General features: G+C 43.1%; 1 protein-coding gene across 4 annotated transcripts in view; it reads right to left on the reverse strand.

The window, feature by feature from the left end:
* Positions 1 to 610: 610 nt before the first annotated feature.
* The window catches only part of SYT15 (synaptotagmin 15), a 163,830-nt gene continuing 151,135 nt past the window's right edge, over positions 611 to 13,305 (reverse strand). For all 4 annotated transcript variants that reach the window (XM_077257189.1, XM_077257191.1, XM_077257190.1 and 1 more), the window contains 2 exons: positions 9,542 to 9,724; positions 611 to 1,485 (listed from right to left, as the gene is read on the reverse strand). In XM_077257189.1, coding sequence (XP_077113304.1) covers positions 1,343 to 1,485; positions 9,542 to 9,724 — 326 coding nt within the window. In that variant the 3' untranslated portion in view covers positions 611 to 1,342. The remainder of the gene's footprint in view (positions 1,486 to 9,541; positions 9,725 to 13,305) is intronic.

A 13,305-nucleotide genomic window follows, 5' to 3' on the forward strand; every position in this document is an offset into this window, starting at 1 on the left:
CTGAAGGAGAGGAAACTCCCCTTCAGGCCCTGGGATCCATATTAATGTGTAAAATAAAGAATAAAAATAAAAAATATTGATATACTCACCATCTGACGCGCCCTGGTTGTAACCGCCAGCCTCCGTTCATAAGAGTGAGCGCTTGAAAGTCCTTAGATGACGTCGCGGCCTGTGATTGGTCGCGGAGCGGTCAAGTGACCGCAACGCGACCAATCACAAGCCGTGACATCATCTAAGGTCTTTCAAGCGCTTGAAAGACCTTAGATGCAGCAAATATCGGGCGATACCCGATACTTGCGGTATCAGAATGCTCAACACTACTCATTACTAATAAACAACGATAATAAAATCGCAACAAACACTAGCCAGTTTAGTAACAATAGCAGCTTATATACTAGAGAGAAATGTAACAATAAAAAAAAAACCTCATTCCACCCATCTATAAACAAATTCATCTAACCACGATTTGCAGATCCTCATAATAAATCATCTGCAGCTTCATAAACTTTTTTTTTCGAACCATAGAATGTAAAACTAAAATATGATTTTTCCACATGAATGTATCAAGTGTATGGTTTTGCCTGCAATAATATGACAGCTGAAACAGGAGTCAACTAATCCAGCATTTTATCATCAAGCATAGACAAAAATAAATATAAAAAAGCAATTAAAAATAATTGTAACAAACAGTTGAGATAAACAATAGTCCATTTTCTGACTATTTTTACCATTGTAATGTTGTGTCTTTAGCACATATAATCAGGAAAGAAAAACAATGTAAAATATAAACAGCTAAAATACAGTAATAACTAACCCAGAAGAAAAACACTGGTCTAGACACAAAGGTTACGTACATAGGCACCTTTGTGCCCACCATGATTGTACATGTAAGATTCCAAGAGCACCCTGGATGACAACACTACTTGATAAATAATGCATGTAACTTGACAAGTATTTAAATATGTTAAACAATGAATATTATACAGCAATGCTTTGTTTGACAATGATGACGACAATAATTTAAAATTATACCAACAATGACCATTTTTTGCTACTTTGACATGGCTTAAATCGTAGGACAATACCCATCACTGTTGAATAAAACGTTGCTGTCTCTTTCCAGATGATAAAAATCAATGTTGTGGATGTGACAGTCTAGCGAGCATCACCTCACCGATTTTCTTTCAAAAAGCTTATTGTGCATACCCAATCTGGTAGCCATGAACCAGATCTAAAGCTATACAGGGTGGAAGATTAGCCTAATGAAAACAAACCAGTTTTCCCCCTCCCAAGCTATTTTCTCCCCATCCATGTTGTTCCTTTTTGCTGTTTTGTTCACACATCAGGTGTTAATGCTCAGGGCATGCCATCGCTTCACCAACTCTTTGGGTTTGTTGAGCATTTCATTCCAGTGTTCCAGTTCTCGTCCTCGAGTATACATGAATGGTCCAACCACAACACGGCCCAGTAAGTTACCAGAACTTTCTAAATTCAAAAGAAATCGCAATTGTTAGTGCCTGTAAATATAAATGCATACACCCATTATCACTGGGATATGCCATTCTTATCAGCAGGAATCCGTATTCTGGTACCCCACTAATCAGGAAAACACATTGGCAAATTTCCTCCAGAGGAATTAGGCGTGCTATACAGTTTCAATTAAATGGGTGGTCTAGAGTATGACACATCAGAAAAACATTTGAAAAGAGCCAGAGATCTTAGATTGTGATCATTTCAGTTTATGAATTGTGGCTGTCAGATGCAAATGGTTTGTGAGCGATTGCTCTCCATCATTAGAATCCTCTTTTAGTCTACAATAAGTTTGTTCAAAGTAGGAATTATACTGCTGGTTCTTAAACTACACCAGGGTTGACTAGGTACCTTTAAACTTGGCCCGGGTATTAAAAAAAATAGTTTACACTGGAGTTCAATCTGTTCTTCAATCTCTTCCAAATCCTTATATAATTACATTTTAGAAGGTTAAGTAAGAAATCAAGGCAACAAACATCTTCTCAATCAAATTATCGCAAGGCTTTTAAACAATCATTCTGTATGTCTTCCCCCTCCCTGATTTACACAACCGGCAGTGTCCAGATTAAGCTAACTGGAATCTAAATTACCTTTAAAAGCCTAACTCTTAGCTCTGCAACATAATGTACAATTATTTAGTAAGCTAAACTTCTATACATGCTATATGCTAAGAGAGAATTTTGTCCCTAAAACAAAAAAAAAAAAATAATTATTTAAATAAAGCGCCGTGGAAGCTATTGGTGAGCATACTGGTCTACCACAGCTTTCCCAGTAACAAATTAAATTGGTTGCCAGGGATCTGAGAGAAGGTTGTTTTTTTATCCCTTCCCCCTTTAAAAAAACATTCTCATGTCCATGTGCTCTGTCTAGTGTAGTGAGTGAAGCCTATTCAGGTGGATGGAGCTGAGCTGTCGTATAAGGTATAGTCACTAAGGACGGTGCTCATCATTGGGAAAAAGATAATTCTTAAATCCTGAACAATCCCCATTGAAATAATAAAACTGACTAAGATTCACTGTTTAAACGGACATCTGGACTCGATATTTTTCCAATATGGTGTAAAAATAACTGTGCTCAACCATAGACAATGTGACGGCTTGTACAGAGCTCTGGCCGTAATCTGTTTAAATAGTGAGTAATTATATGGGCCAGGTGAAGGTTGACCAAACAGGTGGGAGAGCAATGCTATTTCACACGTTTCTGTTGTTGGATTTTCCATTCATGTCACACGACATAACGTACAAAATACTTAACTCCCATTTGAAAAAAAATTATATATATATATATATATATATATATATATATATATATATATATATTTTTTTTTTTTTTTTTTTTTTTTTTTTCTGAATAGGGTGCAGTGACAGAGGAAGGCTTGGCCCATGAACCATAGAATGTGTGAAATGTATGATTGCTTGGGGTCCTTTCACTGACAAACCGGCTGAACAAAAGTCCTTGGTGCCATTTGAATGGAGTAACGGACACAGAGACACTCTCAGTTACCAAGTCTATGACACAAGGATGGCCTAACAGTATATTATGCTACAACTCCCTTCCTAAGAACTATGGTAATTCACACGGTTGTCAGATATATTCTATCTATTGTTTTTTGCGACTTGAACATTAAACATTCATTTTAACTTATATATTCATATGTCCACAAGAAAAACAAAAGCATTAAGCTACTTACCGGTAGCGGCATTTTTCGGAGGCCCATGTCAGCACCAAGAGAGAGGGGATCCGCCCAATAGGAACAGGAAACCTACAGATACAAAAGGGCGGTACCTCTCCCACTTATCAGTTGTATTACAGAGCCTGAGAGGACTACCGCAGTTAATGACAAGCATATACAAACATTATATACAATCAAATAAGATATCTTTAATAAAGTAACAATCCAGATATCACACGTGAGAATTTTTGTTTTTTTTTGTTTAAGGAAGTGCAACCCCCACGTAAATAGGGAGGGAACTAAGGGTGCTGTCATGGGCCTCCGAAAAATGCCGCTACCGGTAAGTAGCTTAATGCTTTATTTGGACTCCCATGACAGCACCACGAGAGATTTACAGAGATGTAAGCCACCTTAGGGAGGAACTATAGCCTGCAGCACCAATCCGAAGGTGAGATCTGAGGAGAACCCCAAGTCCAACAGATAGGGTTTAAAAAAGGTGGAAGGGGTTGACCATGTGGCCGCCTTACATATCTGGTCGATTGACACTCCAGACCTTTCTGCCCAGGATGGTGCCATGGCACGGGTGGAATGCGCCCTCAGATTCTGCGGAGTCGGACCCCCACCTGCTGTATAAGCCAGAGAGATGGCCTCCCTAATCCATTTAGCTAGTCTGTATTTTGATGCTCTAACCCCTTTTCTAGGACCTTGGAAGGATAAGAACAGCACATTATCCTTCCTCCAATCATTAGTGATTGAGATATATTGTAGAAGGCATCTCATAACATCTAGTGTATGGAGCTCTTTAGGGTTAGAAGGGTTAGGGATAAAGGATGGTAGAACTATCTCCTGTGACCTGTGAAATTGGGACGCTACTTTTGGCAAGTAGGCTGGATCCGGTCTGAGGATCTATGTTTTGCCTTACCGATGCATTTCTTCCCCTACAATAGAGAGTACGAGGGGAAACACGTCAATGGGTGAACATTCTCAAAGATCTCTTACCAGTGCCTGCCCAAACAATGAAATACCGGAGTACGAGGGGGATTTTTCCTGGCTGATGCTCCAGACCCCTGTCTGGAGGAGCTCTTGCGGCCAGATTCATCACTCCTTCTATCATGCTCCTTCCCTTTGGGCTTCTGACATACCTCGTCCAGCAGCTGAGGCTGCTGATCACAATCACTCTCCATACCTCATGGATTTGAGGCCAGAAGCAAGGTATCCAGGTCTGGAGTCTGTTTATAAATCCCTCCTCCGGTCAGCAGCTGTGCAAAGCGCTCCCCCCGATTCGCTGTCTGCTTCCCCCCTTCAGGTGCAGGAGATTGGCTGGGGGTCTGTGGGAGAGCGGTGTGCAAAATTCCGGTGGGAGCCACCATCTTGGAGACACAGCGTATGCGCGGAGCTCCGAGACCCGGAAGTAGATGCTGTCAGTGCTGAGTGCAGCGTGGGACACCCGGCTAGCCCATACTACCCCGGCTGGCACCACCATAAGGATGCCGCACAGATCACAGCCCGCAGAACCACCTGCCCAGGAGGAGAAAACACAGGGGACTATACTCACCCAGCGCTGGCCTCCGGAGATAGAAAACCACCAGTGACTGCTCCCTGCTGCGAACGTCACCGCCGTGCAGCCCTGCCAGGACCACCATGACGTCTCCAGGGTATCTGCACCGGCCGAGGTAGGAGACCCCCCGCTACCTGAGTCGGCCGGTCGGCCTGGGATCCTTTTGAAAAATTCTGTAGGATCCAGTCCCTTTAGGAACAGGAAACCAACTGATATGTGGGAGAGGTACCGCCGTTTTGTATCTGTAGGTTTCCTGTTCCTATTGGGCGGATCCCCTCTCTCGTGGTGCTGTCATGGGAGTCCTAATAAATTATCTTTTTCTCCTGTGGACATGTGAATATATGGAGAGATGAAGTAGAAAGTAGAACTCTCAGCGGCACTACGGGCTCCAGGTGCTGGCAACAAAACTAGGTAATAACCACGTTAGGCCAACGATATACCTCAAGTGCTCAACTTATAGATAGATATTTTTCCAAACAGTCAGGAGTGGCGCACTCTTTAAAGGATAGGTGTCCAAAGGAAAAAATCGTAATATGTAGAAGAAAGACCTTTGACACTCAAAAATTGATCCACAGTAGATTTGACTTTATAAAAAATATTTATTCACACCATTCAGCCGGTATTTAAACAGACAGAAAAAAGATCCAACGTTTTGGCAAAACAATGCCTTTTTCAAGGAAGTCTATAACATTAGAAAAATCACAATCAGTAATAATAAGTAATTATTCAACAAAAAAGGTTGTCAAATAGAAAATAAAAGATAGTCCACCCAGGACATGTGGCTGAATAGGAATAGTGGTGGAAAAAAAAGGGAAAAAAAGAACCAAGTAAGTAAAAGAAAGTGGGTCTTATGTCTAGCCATACTATATAGAGCAACTAATGGAGTTACATATATTTAAATTAGAGTATATCCCATAGGTCACTCAGAGGTGAATAAAGAGACCATACCAACCTGAAGATAGAAGGAATAACAAAGACCCACACTGTGGTGCTGGTATTAGGGTTGAGCGAAACGGATCGGTTATTTTCAAAAGTCGCTGACTTTTTGCAAAGTCGGGTTTCGTGAAACCCGACCCCAGCGTGGGATCGGCCACGCGGTCTGCGATCTTCGCGCCAAAGTCGCGTTTCATATGACGCTTTCACCACCATTTTTTTTTTCAGCCAATGAAGAAGTGTGGGCAGCGTGATGACAGTTTCCGGCTTGCTTTTGCGGCGTCACAGAGCCATATTACTGTTTGGGATGGAGAGAAAGAGAGAGAGAGAAAGAGAAAGAGAGAGAGAAAGAGAGAGAGAAAGAGAGAGAGAAAGAGAGAGAGAAAGAGAGAGAGAAAGAGAGAGAGAAAGAGAGAGAGAAAGAGAGAGAGAGAACGAGAGAGAGAGAGAGAGAGAACGAGAGAGAAAGAGAGAGAGAGAGAGAGAGAGAGAGAGAGAGAGAGAACGAGAGAACGAGAGAACGAGAGAACGAGAGAGAGAGAGAGAGAGAGAGAGAGAGAGAGAGAGAGAGAGAGAGAGAGAGAGAATAAAAAAAAAAATAAAAAAAAAATTCCCCATTGACTTGCATTGGGTTTCGTGTTTCGGTCGGCCCCCCCGACTTTTCACAATAATCGGCCGATTTCACACGATCCGACTTTCGGATGCCGTAAAATTGTGACGCCACTTCCGGTATACGAAGAGAATGATACGGAAAATACCGGAAGTGGCGTCACAATTTTACGGCATTTATACCCGGTTTCTGGCCACAGTATGCACACTGCCTCCCGACACCATCGGACACACGCCGGTCACCGTGTACAGGTATGTTATACGGATGTGTTTGCTCAGCGATCTAGATAGTTGCGCATTTTACTACTGTTCCTTTAGGATATTTACAGCATCCTGCTTTTTCGCCCCTGCAGCACCACTTAAGTGTCTAGCCTTTTGGCTAGTGATGCATTTTGTGAAATAGATTACTTTATACAGGTACTCATTATTCTGACTATTTTTGTAGGATCTCTCCTTCTGTGGTTCATTTCTATTTGACACCGTATATACACTCACTGGCCACTTTATTAGGTACACCTGTCCAACTTCTTGTTAACACTTAATTTCTAATCAGCCAATCACATGGCGGCAACTCAGTGCATTTAGGCATGTAGACATGGTCAAGACAATCTCCTGCAGTTCAAACCGAGCATCAGTATGGGGAAGAAAGGTGATTTGAGTGCCTTTGAACGTGGCATGGTTGTTGGTGCCAGAAGGGCTGGTCTGAGTATTTCAGAAACTGCTGATCTACTGGGATTTTCACGCACAACCATCTCTAGGGTTTACAGAGAATGGTCCGAAAAAGAAAAAAAATCCAGTGAGCGGCAGTTCTGTGGGCGGAAATGCCTTGTTGATGCCAGAGGTCAGAGGAGAATGGGCAGACTGGTTCGAGCTGATAGAAAGGCAACAGTGACTCAAATCGCCACCCGTTACAACCAAGGTAGGCCTAAGAGCATCTCTGAACGCACAGTGCGTCGAACTTTGAGGCAGATGGGCTACAGCAGCAGAAGACCACACCGGGTACCACTCCTTTCAGCTAAGAACAGGAAACTGAGGCTACAATTTGTACAAGCTCATCGAAATTGGACAGTAGAAGATTGGAAAAACGTTGCTTGGTCTGATGAGTCTCGATTTCTGCTGCGACATTCGGATGGTAGGGTCAGAATTTGGCGTAAACAACATGAAAGCATGGATCCATCCTGCCTTGTATGGAGCATCTTTGGGATGTGCAGCCGACAAATCTGCGGCAACTGTGTGATGCCATCATGTCAATATGGACCAAAATCTCTGAGGAATGCTTCCAGCACCTTGTTGAATCTATGCCACGAAGAATTGAGGCAGTTCTGAAGGCAAAAGGGGGTCCAACCCGTTACTAGCATGGTGTACCTAATAAAGTGGCCGGTGAGTGTATATACCAGCACCACAGTGTGGGTCTTTGTTATTCCTTCTATCTTCAGGTTGGTATGGTCTCTTTATTCACCTCTGAGTGACCTATGGGATATACTCGAATTTAAATATATGTAACTCCATTAGTTGCTCTATATAGTATGGCTAGACATTAGACCCACTTTCTTTTACTTACTTGGTTCTTTTTTTCCCTTTTTTTTCCACCACTATTCCTATTCAGCCACATGTCCTGGGTGGACTATCTTTTATTTTCTATTTGACAACCTTTTTTGTTGAATAATTACTTATTATTACTGATTGTGATTTTTCTAATGTTATAGACTTCCTTGAAAAAGGCATTGTTTTGCCGAAACGTTGGATCTTTTTTCTGTCTGTTTAAATACCGGCTGAATGGTGTGAATAAATATTTTTTATAAAGTCAAATCTACTGTGGATCAATTTTTGAGTGCCAAAAGTCTTTCTTCTACATAGATAGATATTTTGTCATAATTCAAACAGAATAGCGGTACTCTGCACCAACAGCTAGTTTGTTTAAATAAAAAGATTAACACTACTGCATATGTAGGCTGTGCCAGTCAGACACCATCCCAAATCGGTCACAGGGATAGTGTCTGCCTGGAACAACATACATATGTTTGGGTAGAAGGCTAGTACTAGCCATTGGTACAGAGTGCCGCTATACTCTTAAGTGGAGAGATATCCTATTAATTCAATTGTTAATCAAAGATTGCCAGTTCAGTGAATGGACGAAATGTATGGTAGGCTGACCCTTCTAGTCTTCATTCCCACTACACCAACAGCTCAGCATTGCATTGATTTGGTTATGGAACCAGCGGTACAGCTATTTTTCCAAAGTGTTTTAAGAGCAAATTATTAATACGCCAGGCTGAAAGTTACTGGTGCTATTGTGAGCAGCCTGCATAGCATTAACATAGTACAATGGCCTGCTGCATTTCCCTCAATCAATTGTGGGATGTCACTAATCGGCAACTGCAAAGAGCTGCCTGCAGTGGATCTTGATAATTTGCTTAAACACATTTGGCATGGCAGAGCATTGCTCAGACAACCATTAATAATCCAGGTAAGAAAAAAATAGCGCCACTCATACCAAAAAAAAAAGCTGACCTTTTACTTAAGTATAAAATTGCCAAGCCCTCCCACTATGAGCGGAGCATCACCACTGCCGGTTTCCTTTTCCAGCAGCCCTGGGGAGTGTTAAGATTCATGGATGGGCATTTCCCTTGCCATCTTACCAAGTAGTCATTATATGGAGTTTGTAGGGCCGTTGGGCATTACTCTCGTACAACCATTAACCTCTTAACCCCGGAGGTATTTTCGGTTTTGTGTTTTCGTTTTTTGCCCCCCTTCTTCCCAAAGCCATAACTTTTTTTTTATCTTTCCATCAATATGGCCATGTGAGAGCTTGTTTTTTGCGGAACGAGTTGTACTTTTGAACGACACCATTGGTTTTACCATGTCATGTACTATAAAACCGAATGAAAATTCCAAGTGTGGTGAAATTGCAAAAAAAGTGCAATCCCACACTTGTTTTTTGTTTAGCTTTTTTGCTAGGTTCACTTAATGCTAAAACTGACCTGCCATTATGATTCTCCAGGTCATTTCGAGTTCATAGACACCAAACATGTCTAGGTTCTTTTTTATCTAATTGGTGAAAAAAAAATTCCAAACGGTTTTTTTTAAAAAAAAGGGGGCCATTTCCCGATAGATGTAGCGTCTCCATTTTTCATGATCTGGGGTTGGGTGAGGAATTATTTTTTGCGTGCTGAGCTGACATTTTTTCAACCATGAAAGGCGGAGATGGGTATATACCTTTAAGAGTTTAAATTACTTACTGTCTCCTTCAGTATTTTGCAGGATAGATAGACTAAGACTTGCTGTATCTAATTCACTCTGTTCCAACTTGAAGCTGAAGGTTTCATTATAAACAGGATTTGGTGTTCCAAGAAGAGCAGCAGTCTTCTTGCTCTTGATAAATCGGTTGTGATTCATGAGAGACACCTTAACATATGCAGAGCCTACAGGGTATGTAAAAACATTTATTAACCACACTGAGTTATTCCAGACTGTAGGTATAATTCAAACACCAATAATGCACTGCAAATTCATGTTGTGAGGTGGCCCACTGGGCATCCTACTAATGTTCCCGAGGAGTCCAGTGTAAAGTCATTTATGCACCATTTATTTATTCAGAAAAACAAAAATAAACCATGCAATTTTTATTGACCGGGAAAAATGACTACAAGCATAGTCCAGCAATACAGTTACATGGCCGGTCCATTCCTCCATTATTGAGAAATCAGAAAACTTTGCCTGAAGTCTACAGCATAGAGGCTGCCAGTCAAACAGGAAGAGGTTCCACCAAATGGGGAATAGAGCTGGAGTGACAGAGGAATCAGCCTTGGCTATATATAAAATCAAATGCAGATTTCTCAATGACAGAGGAATGAACTGGTTGCGATCTAAATGTATTATTGGTCTGGTCTTTGAGCGAATTGCATGTGTAAATTGTTTTGGAGAGAAATCCTACAGTCAGATTCCCTTTGATATCAGCAAGGCCAACTAGACTCACAGGAATTCCAACTAAAGCCCATATAGATATGCAGTTGCTAGAAGAAAAAAAAAAAGGAAAAGTAAAAGCTTAAGGTACCTTCACACGACGCTGCAGCGATACAGACAACGATGCCAATCGCTGCAGCGTCGCTGTTTGGTCGCTGGAGAGCTGTCACACAGACAGCTCTCCAGCGACCAACGATGCCGGGGTCCCCGGGTAACCAGGGTAAACATCGGGTTGCTAAGCGCAGGGCCGCGCTTAGTAACCCGATGTTTACCCTGGTTACCAGTGTAAAATGTAAAAAAAACAAACAGTACATACTTACATTCGCGTCCCCCAGCGTCCGCTTCCCTGCACTGACTGAGTGCCGGCCCTAACAGCAGAGCGGTGACGTCACCGCTGCGCTCTGCTTTTACTTTACGGCCGGCACTCAGTCAGTGCGGGAAGCGGACGCTGGGGGACGCAAATGTAAGTATGTACTGTTTGTTTTTTTTACATTTTACACTGGTAACCAGGGTAAACATCGAGTTACTAAGCGTGGCCCTGCGCTTAGTAACCCAATATTTACCCTGGTTACCATTGTAAAACATCACTGGCATCGTTGCTTTTGGTGTCAAATACGACGATACACGCCGATCTGACGACCAAATAAAGTTCTGAACTTTCAGCAACGACCAGCGATATCACAGCAGGATCCAGATCGCTGCTGCGTGTCAAACACAACGATATCGCTAGCCAGGATGCTGCAACGTCACGGATCGCTAGCGATATCGTATAGTGTGAAGGTACCTTAAGATCTACCTATGTGTTTGCATTGATTAATATGGTCCGATTGTTGTCTAGAACTCTGACTTTGCAATCTAACAAAATTTAAAATTACCAACAACTGTAAAACATGCACAAAGCAGGGAGAAAATGGTTAACCCTTTAGTTTAATGACCTGTAGACTCCCCTCTAAGCAGTAATCACCCCAACCAAATGCTTACTGTACATGCAAATAAAGATTCAAAGAACATTGAAGAGGAATTTGGGACAATGCCTTCCTGTAAATATGTTTCATCTCATCAAGATTTACGGGATGCCTTGTGTGCATGTCACTACTCTTAAAGGGACTGTCCAATCTAAAACTACAAGTTTGCAGTCACTGACAGCACACGTGAACTCTCATATCATGAGCACTGTAATGATTTTCCGCAGCTGGCACCAAGAGCAGTCAGTCATTTGACTGCATGTATACGATATGAGTACTCCCAGCCACATTGCAACTAGACTGCTTCCAGCTTTGAACTGAGTGAGGACAGGCCCGTCTAGTCGAATTGTAGTCATAAGGGCTCATTTCCACATGCGAGGCACACGTCCGTATCTCGCATGTGGAAACCAAGCTCTGGCGCCGGTGGAGCGCCCCCACACCACCGCAGGGCCGAGGGGTACCCGGTACCGGGCCTCTGAGTCTCAGTCCTGGAGTGGTCACGGTGGCTAGACCCGGTCCGTGGCCCTGTCTATCAGTGGGGGACGTCCGGTGCAATAAGTGGTGATAATGGTGCGGTTGTGGGGTGCAGGTCGCGGTAAATAATGAGGACACCAGGTTGTAGTCTCTTTACCTCTTTACTGAAGGTTTTAGAGTCCTCAGTCCAGAGCGCTGTTAACAGGGTTGTCAGACACCGGCCGGTCCAAAGGCACATCAGGAGTTCTCTTTACAGGTGGGGATCAGTGTCTACCTTCTAGCGCTGGGTGTTGTAGTCCTTCCCTGCTGAGCTCCCGGGATAGTCCTCACAACTGGTTCTGTCTTTCTCTAATGTTCGTTCTATCCGTCCTCCAGGTGATATGGTAGGACGCACCCGTATGACGGGGTAGGCCTGGAGTTCTTCCGGGACCCTAGAGTCGCCCCTCTCCCACAGCTGCCTCCGTTGTCTGCTTAGGTGTTAAGTGAGACAGCCAACCTGTAATTGGCTGTCCGGCCGTGGTTTGCAGTGTACTTAAAGTCTCTTACTTGCTCAGCGTTCCGGCCACCGACTGTTTGCGCCTCAGAAGGATGTTGCCTCGGTCTAACAGCACGACTCCTTCTGGTCCCAATTCCTCTTTACTGTATTCCCATTGTGCACTGGTTAGTCCTGCTCTGAGGAGTCTGCCAGGATCCCATCCCTGACAGGTCCTCTCGCTAGCTCTTCCCAGCTACTTCTCCCTGTCTTCCTGTCCAACCCCCAGTTTTACCAGAATGTGAGGAGTGGCCTAGTAGATAGAACCACCCCCCCTGGTGGCCGGAGTGTGAAGTGTAGTGAGGTGTTACCTGGTCAGAGAGACTCCGTTAGTGCAATCAGACGTACCATAGCTCCCCATAGTGGCGGAGCCACAGTACTGCAACGACCAGGACTCTGGGGCGCTGCACCGGCACTTTGGAGCGGAGCATGCAGCTCCATGTGCTCCTATGCGGCCACACGCTCCGCTCTGGAGTGCCGGATCCACAGCTTGGTTTCCACATGTGAGATACGGACGTGTGCCTCGCATGTGGAAATGAGCCCTAAGTATACATATCGCATAGATGTGATCACATGACCGCCGTTCAGTGCACAGATACTGGAGTCTCTTCACAGCACACAGTATTAGACAGGACAACCCTTTAAAAAAAAAATGAAAACGTTACAGCCATTCCAAAACAAATCGTTTTAGCTATTCTTTAATTGATTTGCTTGTATGTTTAAAGGTCATTGACTTGTCACGTTATCCAACATTTCTAACTTGATGTTTTACCATCAATTGTGCAACAAAATTACAATTTGGTTTTGTTTGTCTATAGAACATATTCCCAAAGTACTGTAGAAGGGCCAGGTAAGTTTCTGGCAAGCTTGAGATGGATGGGCTACATTTTTTTTTGGTGGGGGGATGAAGGGGGGACTCCGGAATCTACCATTTCCTTGCCTTTCTATGATCACAAGTCTCCCTCATTGCTTTTTTATTATTTATATAGTGGACACACAAACAAAGGTGTTTTCCATTTTGTATTTATCCAACTGTAGATTTATGTTCGTCCAAGTCTTTAGAAATGTA

This window comes from Ranitomeya variabilis, chromosome 4, assembly GCF_051348905.1.
Source record: "Ranitomeya variabilis isolate aRanVar5 chromosome 4, aRanVar5.hap1, whole genome shotgun sequence".
Taxonomy (NCBI): domain Eukaryota; kingdom Metazoa; phylum Chordata; class Amphibia; order Anura; family Dendrobatidae; genus Ranitomeya; species Ranitomeya variabilis.